This window comes from Tamandua tetradactyla, chromosome 18 (genome assembly GCF_023851605.1).
Source record: "Tamandua tetradactyla isolate mTamTet1 chromosome 18, mTamTet1.pri, whole genome shotgun sequence".
NCBI lineage: Eukaryota > Metazoa > Chordata > Mammalia > Pilosa > Myrmecophagidae > Tamandua > Tamandua tetradactyla.
This window is the reverse complement of record NC_135344.1, coordinates 69,457,018-69,475,582: the sequence shown is the minus strand read 5'-3', so window position 1 is coordinate 69,475,582 and position 18,565 is coordinate 69,457,018. Positions and strand designations below refer to the sequence as shown.

The 18,565-nt window shown below is 38.9% G+C and overlaps 1 protein-coding gene and 1 pseudogene across 20 annotated transcripts in view; one reads left to right on the top strand and one right to left on the bottom strand.

Annotated features, from left to right (window-relative positions):
* Nucleotides 1–18,565, top strand: part of L3MBTL4 (L3MBTL histone methyl-lysine binding protein 4) — a 497,842-nt gene that overhangs the window by 312,626 nt on the left and 166,651 nt on the right. For 19 of the 20 annotated variants that reach the window (XR_013165276.1, XM_077135929.1, XM_077135928.1 and 16 more), the window contains one exon: nucleotides 17,934–18,107. The exons of the other annotated variant lie outside the window; for it this stretch is intronic. Coding sequence is in view for 18 of the 19 variants with exons in the window: in XM_077135929.1 (XP_076992044.1) it covers nucleotides 17,934–18,107 (174 nt within the window). In the remaining variant the exon portion in view is untranslated. The remainder of the gene's footprint in view (nucleotides 1–17,933; nucleotides 18,108–18,565) is intronic. 20 annotated transcript variants of the gene reach the window in all.
* LOC143662775 (double homeobox protein B-like) lies at nucleotides 9,672–10,451 on the bottom strand (annotated as a pseudogene).

The following is an 18,565-nucleotide window of genomic DNA, read 5'->3' as shown; positions in this document are numbered from 1 at the left end:
GCTAGAAATTATAAAGAGGAATCAAACAAATTTTAGAGGTGAAAAGTACAATAACTAAAATGAAAAATTCACTGGAGTGTTTCCACAGCAGATTTGAGCAGGCAGATAAAGAATGTATGAACTTGAAGATGGCACAATTAAAAGTATCCATTCTGAGGAGCAGAAAGGAAATTGGTAGAGGTAACTACACAGATAAATACAAAATTCTATATTATTGTATTTTTTATTTTAATTTCTTTCTTCCCTGCATTATTTAAGAGACAAATGCATAAGACAATAATGATAAATCTATTTTAATGGATGCACAATGTAGAAGGATTTAGTTTGTGATAACAGAAACATAAAAAGATAGGGACAGATGTGTATAGGAACAGATTTTTTCTTTTTTTTCTTCATGGTACCATATATGTACTGTACCATTCAGTGGCATTAATAACATTTGCAGTGTTCCATATCATCACTATCATCCATTACCAAAACATTTTCATCACTCCAAAGAGAAACTCTGTACGCTTTAAATAATAACTCCTCATTTCCCCATGCTGCCAGTTCTTGGTACCCTCTAATCTACTTTTGGTTTCTATGAATTTGCTTATCCTAGCTATTTCTTATAAGTAGAATCATAATCATACAGTACACACCCCCTTGTGTCTAGCTTATTGCACTTAGCATGTTTTTAGGGTTTGTTCATGTTGTACCATTCATAAGAACTTCATTCCTTTTTATGGCTGAACAGCATCCTGTTATATTTATGTATCACATTTTATTTATCCATCATCTGTTGATGGACACTTGGATAGTTTCCATCTTTTGGCAATTGTGAATAATGCCACTATGAATGCTGCTGTGCAAGTATCGAGTCTTTGTTTTCAATTTGTTTGGCTGTAGACCTAGGAAATTCTGTTTAATTTATTGAGAAACTGCAAAACTGATCTCCACTGCGTTTTACATTCCCAACAAAATGCATGAGGGTTCCAATTTCTCCATGTCCTTGCCACACTTTTTTTTTTTCAATAATAGCCAAACCAGTGGGGATGAAGTGGTATCTCTTTGTGATTTTGACTTGAATTTTTCTGATGGCTAATGTGGCTGAGCATCTTTTCATGTACTTATTTGGCTATTTGTATATCTTCTTTGAGAAAATGTTTGTTCAAGTCCTTGCCATTTTTTAACATGGTTCTTTTTCTTGTAGGGGAGAGGATTTTTAGGAGTTGATGAAATATCCTGGATACTAAACCCTTATCCAATGTAGCTTGCAACTATTTTCTCCCATTGGTTGACTTCTTACTTTCTTGACAATGTGCTTTGATGCATAAAAGATTCTATGCAACAACAAAAATAGGTAAATTGAAATGCATCAAATTTAAATACTTTTTTTTATATCAAAAGACATTATCAAGAAAGTGGGAAGAACATTTACAGAATGGAAGGATATATTTGCAAATCCTATATCTGATAAGAGTCTAGTATTCAGAATATATAAATAAAATCTTACAACTAAATAATAAAAAAGAAAAACTTGATTAAAAATAGACAAAGGAATTGAATAGACTTTTTTTCCAAAAAAGGTATACAAATGGCCAATGAATGACATTCAAATCATTGGTCATCCAGGAAATGCAAATTAAAAACACAAGAGATACCACTCCAGAGGCACCATGAGAAATTACAGCTCATACATTGCTAGTGGGAATTTTAAATGGTTTAACTGCTTTGGCATACAATCTTCAGTTCCTGAAACAGTTAAATTCCAGATTATTTTATTGCCTAACGATTCCACCCCTGGGTATATATCCAAAGAACTGATAACAATTACTCCAAGAAATACTTATACATGGATGTTCATAGCAGTACTATTCACAGTGGCTAAAGGGTGTAAACGCTCAAATGTCCATCAACAGATGCATGGATAAGAGGTGGTATACACATTCAATGAAATAATATTCACCCATAAATAGGAATGCGGTACTGATGCATGCTACAACATGGATGAATCTACAAGCATTATGCTATGTGAAAGATCCTGAAACAAAAGGTTGCACAGCATCTGATTCCATTTTTATGAAATGTCCAGAATAGGTAAATCCATAGACATAGAAGGCAGATTTTGTCAGGGGCTGAAGGAGCAGTAATAGAGAGTTAATATTTGATAAGTATAGGACTTTCTTTTGGCATGATAAATATGTTTAGAACTATCTATAGGTGGTGATTGCACAATGATGTGAATGTACCAAATGGCACTGAATTGTACACTTTAAAATTATTAAATTTATATTATGTAGATTTCACTCTCATTTTAATAAAACAAGTGTTAAGACTGGGCTTTAAACCCTTTTTCTGGCAAAAGTTCAGGGTTGTCTTGGCTTCTCTATTTTCTTCTCCTTTCTCACAGTTTTATAAATTACGGATTGTCCCAATAAAAAATTTTCCAGATGGCCAGTTACTCACATCACCTTTCATTCTATACAGAGAATGTGCCTTTGTTTATTAAAAAAAAAAAAATCCCTTCTTTATCACCTATTCCAACCTTGTGACAACTCAGTAAATTTGGGAATGAAATTTTTAAAAGACTAAACAGTTTACATTTCCTTAACATATTCTGATTTCTCTACTTGTTCTCCTTCATATATAATCAACAATACTAAATATGTTATAAATTATGTTAATATCATCAACCTCCATTTGGCAGCACACCTGTTACGTGCAAGGTGTTATGCCAGATATTTTATCATTTTTATTTTCTCTAATGTATTCAGAAAAAATCTAGCCTCAGAGTCAGTTTGGCATGGTGGTTAAAAACCCAAACTCTGGCATCAGGCTACCCGGGTATTTCTTAGCTGGGTGACTTTTAATGGCTTATTTAACCACTCTCTCCCTCAGTTTCTTCATCAGTAAAATACAGATAATAATAGCAGTACATAGGGATATTATGAGGATTGAATGAGCTAATATAGAAGGAAATCCTAAATCAGGGTATAGTGCAAAGTAAGAATTATAGTATTAGAACCTGTAATTGATGTTATTAATATTAGACTATTTAAGTTGTGTCTTGATGACATCTTTCTCTAATTTTGCTGTGATTTTACTATCTAAATTTAATTATAAATGAAATATCCATCTACTTATTTTAGGTCAACCTGGTAGTATTTTGAAATATTTTTCCTGTTGATTCTCAATAATAGTTAAAAACATAAATTATTTGAACAAAATTTTAGGATGATTTATGATTTAAAACTAGTTTTGATCATATTCTCTTGAAAGAAGTTAATCCTTATCAGCAATTATATTGATGCCCCAATCTTTACTATCTCAGCTGTTTTTGAATAGCTCCCTTCAAAAAGATCTAATGAAAGATCACTAATGTCAGTTCTTCTTTCTAATTAGGACAATATAGCTTTATACACACTAAATTACAGTGCAGATTTGCCTTTGGCCTGCTACCTTAACTAATTTAAATGGAATAGAATTGGCAATCAACTTCTTTAATACAGAACCTGCCTATACATATTTTAAACTACAAATTAGTTTTCATTTGTAGATTGTAGAATGATAAAAGGTCAACTCTTGAATAGAGACACAACATGTATGATTATCTAATCCTATAACAGACCATAATGGAACATGTAAGAGGCATAGAAAGCAGAAGACTTCTGTAAATCCTCGTGTGAATGTTGGGGATCACTGAGCTTAGTCAGCTAAAGGATGCTTTGTTCTCCAAATGTGGGCTGGTTTGTTTTCCCTTTTTCCAGGACACAGACTGCATTCCTAATCATAGCTTGGAGGCTTGTCACGTTGACCGCAAATGTATCACTGAGAAAGAATGTCCCCCAAGAACATTTGAGTGCCTGGTTGACACTGGGTCATATAAGCTTTTAACACCTGTGTTAGATGGTTGGGGGAAGATATGCAAATATATATATATATATATATATATATATATATATATATACGGAAATCCAAATAACTTTTTACAGTTTCATATAAATTCAGTATGTTGAATTTAAAACGTTCCAAAAAGGAGAATTATGAAATAATTCCATGACCAAAATGTGCATCAGTAACTTACGGATATATACATTTTTATTGTTCTTGAAGATTTGGGGCTGAGCCGTTTTCCAGGTGCCTTTGGACAACTGTCCTAGTAAAAAAGCTTTCACTTCTGAGTGATATTTTGTTTAAAACCAATGCATGCTTAAAAGAGGAAAAACCTGTATTAAAGACCTTTGCAGAAATTAAATATTTCAAATTAGGGTATTTCAATTAAAAATGTTTTTGACAAAATAAGGTCCCCGAATAACATTCACGTGTTCCCACCACTTCACCAAAATAGTGTAGTTAAAAGGTTTAAAAAGTAACTTTTATATAGTAACCAGATTGTCCATTGTAATAATAGAAACTAGACTTGTCACTCTAATTGTCTTGACTGAATTGATAATGTAGCTTGTAATTTTGTTTAATTTACTGCCTAATGTTAACTGTGTAGATAATATTCTGGTAGAAACTTTTAAACTGTAGATTTTACTCATCAGATCTTCTCCATGCCTAAATGCTTACTTAGTACATTAAGCTGGCTTCAAATTTTTTAAAGGTCTTTAGAGTGCTATTGAGTATTGCATAACATTTCTTGAGAGTAATTTATACCTTGGAAGTTTCTAGTAACCATACATTAAAATACTTTAGAGGAAAGGAAGTGGACCCACTCATACACACACACACACACACACACACACACATATGCACGCACGCACACTTTAACCTTCACTCTTGAGGCATTTTTCCTCCCCTGTCTAGTTTACTGAAAATATGATTTATACCAGAACAGCTCAGGTAACATTTTATGCAAGCTCAATTAAAGAATATCTCCTAATACATACCAATTAAATGTCACATCTTAGATTTGGCTTTTTACTATTAAAACAGACGTTAATGAAATGACTGACTTCATGGCTCCAGTGAAACAAAAAGAAAAGAAAATTGAATGTGATATTCATCTATTTCTGTGCACCAGCTGCAGGGTTTCATATTCTTGGCATGTGCTCTCATCTTCATCAGTTTCAATCTTGTGAATATTTCCAAAACCAGATCAGGAATCCAGAGGGCTAAGTCGTGATAGGCGCTAACTCTTCTCCAGGAAAGGTGCTGGTTCTCCAGCTCTGCATTTGGGCCTTTATTATTTTATCTGGCTAATGGGTAGACATGCAAGTAAGGCTAGGTTGATTCTCCTAGAAATGGCAAACATAGCTCCTAAGAAGAAGGAATCATTCTAGATGGCTGCAGGGGACAGAAAAGAAAATCCTGACATGGGTTAAGTGCCAGAATGCTATTTACAGGGGTGAGGAAGAAATCGAAAGCAAATTCTGGGCTGATTGAGCTGTTTGAAATCTCTCTCCTGGGTGCTACGTTTGAAATCCTGCTTGGCATCAATTTAAGTGACATCCATAAATAAGTGTATTTCCATCTTCCCTCCCTTCTTTCCTTTTACCCCCCCCCCTCCCATTTCCCTGTCCCCACAATCCATCCTATCTTTTTTGTATCTAATTGATATTCCTTTACAAAATGACATGCTGCTGAAAGCACAGAGTGGCCCAGTTTTTCTCAGTTCACCATAATAAAAACACTTACGGTTGTGTGAACTTCCACCATGGCATATCGTGGCCAGGGCCAGAAAGTGCAGAAGGTGATGGTCCAGCCCATCGTATCCTATGCGGAATGTCAGGTCTAGAAGGTTCAAGCTGGGATGGGGGCTAAGGAACAGGCAGATGGGGGGCTTAAGGGATCAGAGTGCGGCCCCACATCCCATCAGCCCGTGGGGCTAGCGACACTGTCAGAAAGTGCGGGTAGTTGAAGAACCCATAGTACATGGGCAGTGGGGTTAGGTGGACCCCTACTACTGGGAATGCAGGAAGGCTGGGCGTGAGCAGAGGGAAGACAACTTATTGGTTAGTGAGTGTGTGGGGGGGGCCAGTGTTGGAGGAGGAAGAAGTTGTCAGTGCCAAGGAAACTCCTGGAGAATAAGGGAGTCGAAGAGAATTTCTTTAGGAACTCGCTGTTGAGTGCTTTGTTGGGCACTCTTCATAGCGTAGGTACCAGACCTTGCTTTCAGAAAACAAAAGAAGAACCTCATCTTCAGATATTTGCAAAATAGATCCCAGATTCAGGTGTGGCTCTATGAGCAAGTAAATATGCGGATAGAGGGCTGTATTATTGGTTTTGATGAGTACATGAACCTCGTTTTAGATGATGCAGAAGAGATTCATTCTAAAACAAAGTCAAGAAAACAACTGGGTTGTATCATGCTAAAAGGAGATAATATTACCCTGCTACAAAGTGTTTCCAACTAGAAATGATTAATAAAATGAGAAATTGTTGAGAAGACAAAAAAAAAAAAAAAACACTTATGGCCTCGTTCTAAGAAACTTACTTATAGTACAAAAGACAGATGTGTACAAATAACGGGATAACATGGAAAATAATCACACAAGTTGGAAAGTATGTGTAAAATCTGGGAAGTAGTGATTATTCTGCTGTAGCCAGAGCTCAGGTTTGGTGGTGGTGAAAATGGAGATGGGCTTGGGAAGGCAGCCTGGCTCAGGTTATGGCGGTCTTGAACATGAAGCAAAGGACTCTCAGCCTGTGCCACTCTCATGGCAAGTGAGAGGAGGAGAGGAAGAAGCAATGGCTCTTCTGCAGTGCTTCTGTACTGTGAGAACTGCACTCCTGTAAACAACAGTCATATGAATTCTAGAAGGAACATGAGTGCTGGAAAAGAAGAGTATTTATTGGGTGCACACATACCAGGGATTTCACTGAGCACTCAGCACCCAGTACAGCCCTGCACTGGTGCATGGAGGGGAACATTCTCCATGCCCTGTTGGAGGACACCAGGATGCAGAGAGGGCAGGGGTGGTATTTTAGAAGCAGGATTGAAACTCAGGGTGGCCTATATGAGAAGCAGAGTTCCCCGGTGCTTTAGTTGAGCAAAATATCACTTTCCTTTAAAAAAGTGAAATACAGAGAGGGCTGTTGAATAAAAAGACTCTGAACTGTAGAGAACAGATGGCAGACTGTCTAAAGGCTTTGGGACCCATGGAACGACACAGTGGTGAGTTGCCTGAGTTTTCTTTCTCGTCGAATATCTTGGACTTGTCAGAGAAGCCAACAACCTAGAAAAGTCAATGGAAGAGGCAAAAATAGCCCCAAGAAAAGCCTGGTCTCTCTAGTCACAGGACCAGGAGAGGGGGAGCTTAGCAGCACACAAAACTTTCAGGCATCACTGCTCTGTTCCAGCCAAACATGGCAGAAAAAGCTACGGCCCATCCCCTCCAGTAAAAATTGTGTGGGTATCTGGACTTCTACCCTCACACAGGCTGTATGTAATGAGGGCCCCAAACCCCTGCCAAGGTGGTGTCAGGGAGGTCCCCCATTCTCCTAACGTGACAGCAGACCCTGTGGGGAGCCTCAGCATACATCCCACCCAGCAATTGGAGGTGCCCCTCTATGTCCCCAATAGTAGCTGAGGAAGCCTAGCAGGGAGTTAGGACTGTCACCAAGGGCCAACATCAACTAAGCCACTGCGTCCCCCAAACCCTCCAGGTTGGCATTGCTAGACACTAGAGGGAACCCGGACTTCTACCTCCACTTGGCAATAATGAAGCGACACCCCCTTCTCCTGCTGGAGCAGTGTCAGATGTCAAAAGAGCCCTGCTAAAACCAAAGAGTTAATAAGATCCAGTCTTACAACACAGTACCCAAGAGGTCCAGGCTTCAATAAAAAACTACTCATAGCAAGAACCAGGACAATCTCAACTAGAATGAGAAGACAATCAACATATGCCAACATCGAGATGACACAGCTGTTTGAATGATCTGACAAGAATTTTTATGTAGCCATCATAAAAACACTTCCACAAGCTATTATGGACACAATTGGAACAAATGATAAAATAGAAGGTCTCAGCAAAGAAGTAGAACATCTTGGCAAAGAAATAGAAGATTTGAAGAGGAACCAAAAGAAAATTTTGAACTGCAAAATCCATTAGCCATAGAAAGGACGATCATTAATACTGTATTTTGCATTATAATTGGCTTTTTTTTTAATTAAAAAGTCATAATTTGTGAGGTCACTGTACTGAGGTCTTTATGGATTGTCTCATTTAGTTTCACAAAAACCCCTATTGAGGAAGATATTACTAACATTTTCCTAGATGAGGAAATGACAAATGGAGAGATTGAGTAACTGGCCCAAATTTATAGAGCCAGTACCTTTAATCCAGTTTTCTCCAATTCTTTAGTGCATGCCTTTAACTGCTACACTAAACTGATTACAGTGCTCAATTTCAGTAGGCCATTCTCTTCCAATTTCCTAATTGGCTATTTTAGAGAGTTCATAATATCTAATAAGCTTTCACAGGTTGAATTACCCGAGAGAAATGTATTTCCAGGACCAAATTTATTTTATTCAACTCTTTGAATTCTATGAGTTCTATAGTTATAGATTTATTTTAGCTCACTTATAACTTTTGTTTTTAATATTCGTGCTAGTTTCTTACTCTGTGCGCACTCAATTTCTGAGTACTCAAAATGACAATTAAGTGAAGACATCATCTAGTTTATGAGCAAAGGTTAGTCAGAGTTAGATATAATATATCCTTGCATCCTGGGTAGCCTCATTTAAATCACAGGGATTTGAAGATTTACCATGAGAACTTAGAATCATTTATCTATTGATTGTTTTTTGCCCATCTCTGTGTTTGAGAGCAGAACAATGGGAATTGTGTCACATCCTTAGTAGAAAATAGTAGCTATTGTGATTCCTCCTTTTTTATATATATTCTAGAATTTATTATGTGTACTCACTCTTAGCCCTCAAAGAAGTGAAATCAACAATGATCTAAGTCGTGTATTAGCTTTGTGAGGTGAGGACTATTTTATTAAACTCATGTTATCAAGAAATATTGCCTCTCCTCATTTTTTACATATAATACTCCTTTCAAGTTCCACTTCCTATCTTGCCGAAAGTCAAGAAACCCAGATAAGTTCCTCTAATACCTGTTCCCTTCACTTGCATCTGTGGCAGTTCTTGATCTGTCCAGATGTGCTGACGGCATGATTAGTACAGAGAGGAGAGCATATTTGTCATGAAAATATTTTCACATCAAGGATTCAGCAAATGGATCCATTACCTGGTGCTTGTGATGCTTCCAGTGGCAGGATGGAGCTTCCAACAAATCCCTTACTCCAGGAAGTGAATACAGAAGATAACCACTATCCAGAAGACAGAGCAGAAGTGTCCATTTGGTACCAAGGTGAATTATTCTTCTTCCTGAATTAGTCTTGTTCCTGAGCATGATGTCCTCATTGTTCATCGTTCTTTAAATCACTCAGATTCTACAACAAAGGAAAAGAGTACTGGCCCAAGGTCCTGGGAAGGCTAACTTCTCCTAAAGTTGGGCCTCTGGTGTGCTTGGTAGCATGTGGAACAGTATTGAAATTCTTCCTCACTGAGGGTGGTTGGGGTCCTGAGGGATCCTCTCCCTGAGTGCCTGAATTCAGAAGGGATTGTACCTCTCACTGAAGATCTGTAGATGACAGTTCATCCCAGAGCCTTGAGCTGTTTCCATACTGCTGGTGTGGCTGGTCAAGCAGATGATATGACTACTGCACTGACTGGGCTATAGGTCCACATCAATGTGTCCAGCCTACTCCACTGACCCTTTGGGAGGTTCCCATTCTGCAATCAGTGCCAGTGCCCCTCATCCCACATGTAAGATATGCCAGAGTCCTGGACTTTTTCAGGCTCAGGATAAGCCTGAGAAGAGTTCTTTAACTGCAGTACTTCCCTGCTCATTGTGATCCTGGCATTTTCCTTGGTATTGGGGCCAGAAAGGAGTCTGCAAGGCTGAGATGTCCCTGCCCAGAGTTGATGGAACTGTCAAGTGATTCATAGGGGTCAGGGGGTGTTCGAGCTCCCTCCTCCCTGTACAGCCTGGGTGGGTTGAACCATTATGATACATGGTTCCCAGCTCCCACAGACCCCACATGGGTGCCAAGTAACGAAGGACACAAGGGTTGCAGTAATGAGAAATAGTAATGAGAAATGTTTTGTTCTTGCAGAAGGAATTCAGGGGGAGAAAATGATGAGACTCACTTGGAAAAGTAGACAGGTCCAGTTGGTGCTGCTGAAGAGTCCAATCTGGCCTCCCACTTGGGCTGTCTCCCAAGGAATTTATGGATTCTCTTTTGTTCTCCCTCTGAGTGCTGATCTCTTTGGTTCAGAAAACATTTTTGAATTCTTGCCTGTGGAGTGCCTGTTGGTTTAGCCAGTTCTTTTTTTCTTCTCTGATAGAAATATCAGGGATTTGCTTCCTCTCAAAGATTTGACCTAGGATACTTTGAGATCTCATGATGAGTGTCTGGGGTTTTCTGGCTTCCTTTGGTAGGTATTGTTGCATGCAAGGCTGCAGCTTGCTCTGACTCTGGTTTTGACCTTTTCATAAGGAGCTTCCAAACCTCAGTCTTCTTTGTTTCAATCTGTAGTTTTTAAACCGAATCTTTCTTGCCAGACTTGGGCTCCCAGGTTTTTGGTCATGCCAAGACAGAATTCAAGGCACAGCACAGTATAGAGTAAGCAGGCAGAAAATGTATTACATACACATGTCAGAGGACATGAGGGTATTTTGCAAGGACAGAGGTGGGGGAGGCGAGAGGCCATGTGTTAGCTTTTAAAAATCTATCATGGAAAGAATGAAAGCAATTCTGTTGTTTCAGTAATCTGCATTACGTTATTTATCATGCCTTTTGGCACCATTTGACCAAGAAACCATTGCTTTCTTAAGAATAAAAGATGTTCATTTAGCATTCTTCTACTATGTAAGTTTAGACTACCCACATATTAAAGACAATGACATTCTGAAAAGGCGTGGGTTATCTACACAAAGGAAAACAGCAGTGAGGACAAACAGTATTCAGCTTTTCCTGGGAAACAACATGGGGAGAGGGCGCCACTTTTCTTGTGATGATTGTGATGTGCATACTTTAGCTGTCCTCCGCAGTCAGGGCCACCTGCCACAGGACAGGGCCCAGATGACCAAATGGTGAGGCAGACCACACTGATTTACCTTATTCCTTCCCATTTCCGTTGCTAAACCGCTTTCTCTGCTTAGTCTCAAGGCCCTCCCTCGCTATCTGAGAGCAGCCATCCTGTACTTGCTCCCTGCCTTTTGTTGGGTAAGGCAACCCCCCACTTCCATATTAAGTTTGTTAATGTGTTTGTTTTGTTTTTCTACTCAAACAAATAATGTTTTGTCTCTTTTGAGGGTAGACAGACTTTTAGAATCTAAGCCCCCATCTAAATTGTGACTCTTCTGTGTCTTCTTGTCTAGGTCTTAAAAAGGAAAGGAGGATGATTGGCTAGTTAAATAAAAAGTCCAGTAGCCTTTATCTAGGTATGGATTACATGCATTTCTAAAGGAGCCTTTTAAAATCTAAATGTATCTCTAATTCCGGCCTATAGGAGAGCACATTCCTAGAAGGGTGCCCCTGGGATCTGCTTTTCTATTTTGGGCAACTTCACCTTTCAGCATCAGAAGAAAGGTTGTCATCAATTTGATACTCTTCCTGAAATACTGCTGAACCCTGGTTTTTCTTTATGCTTTGAAGTACAGCACTCAAGAGGCTATTTCTTCTTAGACATTTTTCTTAAATTTGCAGTGCTTCCCAACCTCTTCAAGGTCATGTCATAGGGGGGAAAGAATGATTAGTGTTTGGAAGTGAGAGGGGATTTGGACCCCCATGGGAGGCTGCTCAGACTGGAAGGACCAGTCTGAAACTTCAGCACCCCAGGCCCTCCTGGAAGCCCTGAAGGTGTGGGGAGTTCCCACGGGGTAGGTGGTGACAATTCAGTTATAACTTCATGGTCCAAACTGTCCATCTTCCAGGATTTGACCGCATGGCCCATTATTTTCAGCAGAACAGAGTAGTCAGGGAGAGCCAGAAACTAAACTTGTGGCTTGAGAAAATGTGCACATTGTTGGTATAAGAAGATAATATAGTGGGATGAGCAGAAACTGGTATTCTAGGGATTTGGCCAACACTAGTTGGGAATGGGTGTGAGAAATCCAGTATGAAGAAGGTACAGCATCCAATAATTAGGCAAAAGACAATAATTGGTGGAACAAAGGTTAAAATAAATTGAGTAGATTGAAATACTAGTGATCAGTGAGAGGGAGGGGTAGGGGATATGGTATGTATGAGTCTTTCCTGTTTTTTTTTTATTCCTTTAGTTGGAGAGATGCAAATGTTCAAAAAAATTATCATGGTGATGAATACACAACTATGTGATGATGTTGTGAGCCATTGATTGTACACCATGTATAGAATGTATGTCAAGAATGTATGTTTGTTAAGGTTTACAATAAAAATGTATATATAAAAAAAGACAATAATAGGGGATTCACAGTGGGAAACATGTAGACGACTGGCCAGCTGGTTCCTGGGAAATGGATCTTCTGTCCGGAAGGCAGAGATCTTGACATGGGAAGGGGTTTTGCAAGAACAAATTAGAAATGTGGGGCTTCTGTACTGGTAAGGCACCTGGATCTAGCCGTGTCAGCAGATGAGGCATTATTAACAAGGACCCTGGCCAAGGCAAAGTTAGAGAACCTGAGTTAGAAACAGGGTAAGATAATGGGTAATTGGAGCTGAAGGGATACAGACGGTGTAACAGGACTAGATACAAAAACTCAAAAGTGGACAGCACAATAATACCTAATTGTAAAGTAATCATGTTAAAACACTGAATGAAGCTGCATCCGAGCTATAGGTTTTTGTTTTGTTTTGTTTTGTTTTGTTCTTACTATTATTACTTTTATTTTTTTTTCTCTATATTAACATTCTATATCTTTTTCGGTTATATTGCTAGTTCTTCTAAACCGATGCAAATGTACTAAGAAACGATGATCATGCATCTATGTGATGATGTTAAGAATTACTGAGTGCATATGTAGAATGGTATGATTTCTAAAAAAAAAATGGTCAGCACAATACTACCTAATTGTAATGTAATTATGTTAAAACACTGAATGAAGCTGCATCTGAGCTATAGTTTCTTTTTCTTATATATTTTTGTACTTTTTATTTTTATTTTTATTTTCTCTCTATATTATCATTTTATTTCTTTTTCTGTTGTCTTGCTATTTCTTTCTCTAAATCGATGCATATGTACTGAGAAATGATGACCATACACCTATGTGATGATATTAAGAATTACTGATTGCATATGTAGAATGGAATGATTTCTAAATGTTGTGTTAGTTAATTTTTTTTAATTAATAATAAAAAAAAAGTTAGAGAACCTGGAGCCCATAAAACGAGGCAGGGGCTCAGGTATGGAAACTGGTATACTTCAGGTTCGAAGGTTTGGGCTCTGGAATGAGTGCCTGGGATTGGTAAATTATATCCTGCCTCCAATCAGGACTGGGCATGGAATGTGGGAAACTGACAAGTGGAATCCATCACCCCTTGTGATGAAAGGAAGGAAGGAAAATTCAGGGGTTGAGAACTCTCCTAGGCTTAACACAAAATGCTAGAACCCAGCATCTGCAACTGTGAATTGGTACATCCCAACCTCTGTCCCCATTAAAACTAAAAGGCAGAACAATCTTGAGGAATAGCTGCTCTTAAAAGGAGAAAAGGACAGGTTTTTTAAAGAAACAAAATGTACTAATACAGTTAACCTTCTCATTTACCCTCAGACACTAAATTATAGTTAGATATTCTGAAAAACAAAACTAGTATTTTTGATTAAAATCTTTTTCATGTTTCCCTCTATCTTATGGTAAGAGAGTACTACCAGATCCTTTTAGATTAAAAAAAAAATCTCCTTTAAAAGTTTGTAACCATCTAGCAGCTTTTTACTTACTTAATGCACACTATCTGTACATTCTACTTGGCTGTTGATATGTTTGGGGCTGATTTTTTGGTAAATTATTTAGTTGAGCTATGTGAAAATGCAGATATCCTGCTGTCTTTGACTTTTAAAAAACTGCAGTTTCATATGGCTCAACCTACTGATTCCTGTTGTCTCCTCCTTCTTTTCCTGCAAACAACAAACACAAAATTGAATTTATGAACAACAGGGAAACAGTTTGCTCAATCAGAAGAACCAAGCTTCCTATAAAGTCACTGCTGCTAGGTACTTCCCTCTCAGCCTGCTGTTTTTAAGCTTGCTTACTAGGTCCATAATGAACTGAATTTTGAATATAATACTTCTCTATCAATCAGAAACTGACATTTTACCTCAACCAACAGAGCTTTAAGTCATAGAAATTTCAGCTTATGTCAGACATTTTTAAAAGAGACTGTGTTTCAGAACCATTTTATCCCCAACATTTGGCTAAATCCAAAGCTTGAAAAGTGAGTTTAAAATGGTTTTATCACACCTAGGACATGCACTTCAATAGTTGTTGTTTTTTCTGTGCATCTAGATTTATATTGAGCTATGTACGTTCTCTCATACATGCACCCGTGCATCATGTACATACAGGTAAGGGTCTGAGTGTTGAAGAAGACAGAGCACAGTTTGAGGTGCCATCTCTTTAACATAATGATTCCACTGCAAAGAAGGCGAGTAAGCACAGTGTTAGACACAGAAACTTGTTCACGACAGGAACTCCAAACGCAGCTTGAAAACAGTACAGGCAATCATATCTGAAAATCCCCTTTCCCCCACTCTTTTGCACTTTCTTTTTTCTCCCATCATTATCTTCTCTCACATTCTTCACCAGCATCATCTATGTTTTTGTCATTTCCTATATTCTTTTCAACTTCAAGCTGTATTCACATCTGCATTATCTAAAACAATGTCCTCACAAGCACTGCCCGGCAGAATTGGGGATGGCTCTGTCTTAATGACACTCTGGGGTATTGCATTTAGTTTTGCATGCCTTACTACTAGAGAGTAATGAGGAGCTAGGATGAAATTAGGAAATAGGAAAATGATTCAGTGACTAGAAGGATTGATTTTGAGTGAGGATTGAGGGAAACAAAATTTTGCAAGAAAGTTGTATTAGTTGGGGTTCTCTAGAGAAACAGAATCAACAGGGAACACACGCAAATATACAATTTATAAAAGTGTCTCACGTGACTGCAGGAATGCAGAGTCCAAAATCCGCAGAGCAGGCTGTGAAGCGGACGATTCTGATGGAGGGTCTGGATGAACTCCACAGGAGAGGCTCACCAGCTTAAACAGGAAGAGCCTGTCTCTTCTGAATCCTCCTTAAAAGGCTTCCAGTGATTAGATTAAGCATCACTCAGTGCAGAAGACACTCCCCTTTGGCTGATAACAAATGGAATTAGCTGTGGATGCAGCTGACATGATCATGATTTAATTCTATGAAATGTCCTCATTGCAACAGACAAGTAGCACTTGCCCAACCACCACTTGGCCAAGTTGACACATGAACCTGACCATGACAAGAGTCTACGGTAACTATATAAAAATGGTGCACAAGTAAGCCTTAGGAATAGATAATGTTAATCTTACAGCATGAATCATATAGGAGAGCTGATAGGGAATTAAGAAAAAGAAAACTTCTGGGCGGGCCACGGTGGCTCAGCAGGCAAGAATGCTTGCCTGCCATGCCAGAGGACCTGGGTTCAATTCCCGGTTCCTGCCCATGTTAAAGAAGAAAAAGAAAACTTCTGACCAGAATGATCATTTAAAAATCTCCAGTGAGGAGTATGTATTAGAGAGATAGGTTCTTCTAGCCAAAATGCTCAGAAATAATATCTTACTGAAAACTCAACCATACTAGGAACATTTCTCTACCTCCCTTAGGTTAGCCAAAGACCTTTCAGTGTTAGTCTTCAGAAAATCCTTTCTGTTGTCTCCCTTAAAACTTTCATGCTGCAGTTTAAACAAGCTCCCGCCTTTTCTGTTAGAGTTGTTGGAAGCAGTACTTCTCATATCATAACTCCGTGCAAAGTAATCTAGCATATGCCAACATATCTAGTCCCTGCCATTAAACCAAGATAAACCAAATACTGTTTTATCTTGTAAATACTTGCTTCTGGTTCTCTTTGCACACGAGTTATAACATAGTTTTCTTCTTGTTTCTTTTTTTGACAGTGTTAGAAATCTTGTCCCACTTCTGTCCACCTGATCAGTGCTAATAATTGACTGATCTATTTCGGGGCTTCCTAAGAAAATGCCATGTGATCTTGGGTAAAAAAGTTTCTTTTCTTGGGTGAGCCTGTCTTCTTACCTGTAAAACAAATATGTTAATACCATAAGTGGTTTTTAGTGATAAATATTAGAAATAATATTTCTTGTGTGATTATAATACAAGAAACATCTTGTATTGCAGTGGGCCTATAGTATATACTCAATAAGTGGTGGCTTTTGTATTTATTATAAATTGTATTTATAGATAGATATGTCATATTTTCTTTACTAGATTTATATTCTCTGAAATGCCTAGCAATTAGCAGATGCTTAGTTATTAGATTGTTAAATCAATACCTGGATAAATAAGCAAACCGGTGAATCAATAGTCATTATAAATTACAGGACAGCCAGGGGGTCCCTCCTAGCTGTGGCAGGGGCAGGGGGAAGTGTCATCCCAACTATCCGTTCCCATTCGAGAAGGTCCATTCCAGATGGAGACTAGTACTGAAGTGGTGCTGGGCTTGGATTGCTTATAGGCCCTCCCTGAATAACTTAGTTGACTTTAAAATAGAGGAAAAACTGCACCAGTCCCCAATTTCATCAGAGCTTTAAAATAACAAAATGAAACTGTTATTTATTCAGAAAGAATTTCTTATTCATTGTGTATCACCAAATTTACAGTAAATGAAAATTGAGTTCCTAAAAAGGAACCACCTGCCTGGCTGTTGATGCTTTTGACCAGAGCTCCCCTGGATGTAGGTGCTACAGTGGGGCCGTGCTAGGCACTGCCATTTAATGTAGTGTCTGCGTGTGTGAGAGAGAGAGAGGGTGCTGCTCAGGTTCACAGCGCCCCTGGCTTAGGGCTCGTTCTGTGTTACACTGGGGACACTGGGGACAGCCATCAAGCTCCCCAGGATTGTGCACTTGGATCCAGGCGTGTGTGAGAGAGAGAGAGGGTGCTGCTCGGGTTCACAGCGCCCCCGGCTTAGGGCTCGTTCTGTGTTACACTGGGGACAGCCATCCAGCTCCCCAGGATTGTGCACTTGGACCCAGGCGCGTGGGCACAGGCGGTTAATGCAGACAGTGCGTCAGCTTGGGGCAGGAACTAGGTGGTTTGCCGGGGCAGGCCCCTCTGCCTGCAGCCTGCCATTGCAGGAACACTTCGGGCCAGGACTCAGAAGCTGAGACTGGCAGGAGGGGCAGGACCCGCAGTTGGCCTGGGTTTAGGAATCCTCCTTCCCACCTGCAAGCTGACCCTGCACATCCCAGCCTGAAACCTCCCAGCAGGCTCGGGGGGTGAAGCAGTGCTCTCTTCACTCCCTCTACAAGTGAAACACAGACAATGTTTATTTCTGACTACATAAAGATTAAGCAACAAAAGCATAGTATACTCTTAGTTATCCAGAGTATTTTGTGGTACAGGTAGTCAAACCGGGACAGAAATATTTGAGGAAATAAACTTTGAGTCGGGTATTATGTGATATATTTTCATGACTCCACTGGAAGCACATCTTTATGCTGTCCTAGGTTTTCAAGTTTTCAAATTTCTGAAAGCTTTGTATGCTGATAAAGCTACCTTTGCTGATATCTATAGTCTAGAACCTGATGTTGTCTCAGACAAAGGGCAGAATGAAAAGAAACTTATTTGAGTGCATTCATTGAGAGAATTCAACTTTTAAATATTGGATGTAAGTCTGTTCCAATGACAATAGATCCCTGATTTATCACTATAAACTGACAGTTGTGCTCTCCTTTTAATATAAACCAGTGCTTTTGGCTGCCCGTATTCGGACATGAACTTGAGAAAGGAGGCAACGCTTCATGATCGTATGAGAAAACAACCTCAGGCAAATTTGGAATCATACTCTTCACATTTAAAATCAAAAAACCTCTGTAGTTTGAATTTCAGCGGAAAACATGAAAAGGTGAACAGCCAGCCCAGGTAAGAAACTTTTTGAAAATATAAACCAGAAAGTAAACCACATGGAATAGTAAAAGGACAAATTTGTTAATAGTAATAGTTCCTTAGATGTCTTCAAAATAATTCTCTTTATTTCTGGATATTATGTTCACTGGGACATAGAGTTCATTTAAGCCTCGATCTTCATTTTAAAAATATTTCTATTGGGCGGGCCGCGGTGGCTCAGCGGGCAAAGTGCTTGCCTGCTATGCCGGAGGACCTCGGTTCGATTCCCGGCCCCAGCCCATGTAACAAAAACGGAGAAACAGAATACAATAAAAACAAGAAAATGTTTAAAGATGTTTCCCTTTCTTCCTTCCTTCCTTCCTTCTATCCTTCCTTCCTTCTCTCTGTCTTTCCTTTAAAAAAAAAAAAAAAAAAAATATTTCTATTGCTTCATCCTCAAAAATTTGAATTTTCCTCTCTCTGATTGTTCATAT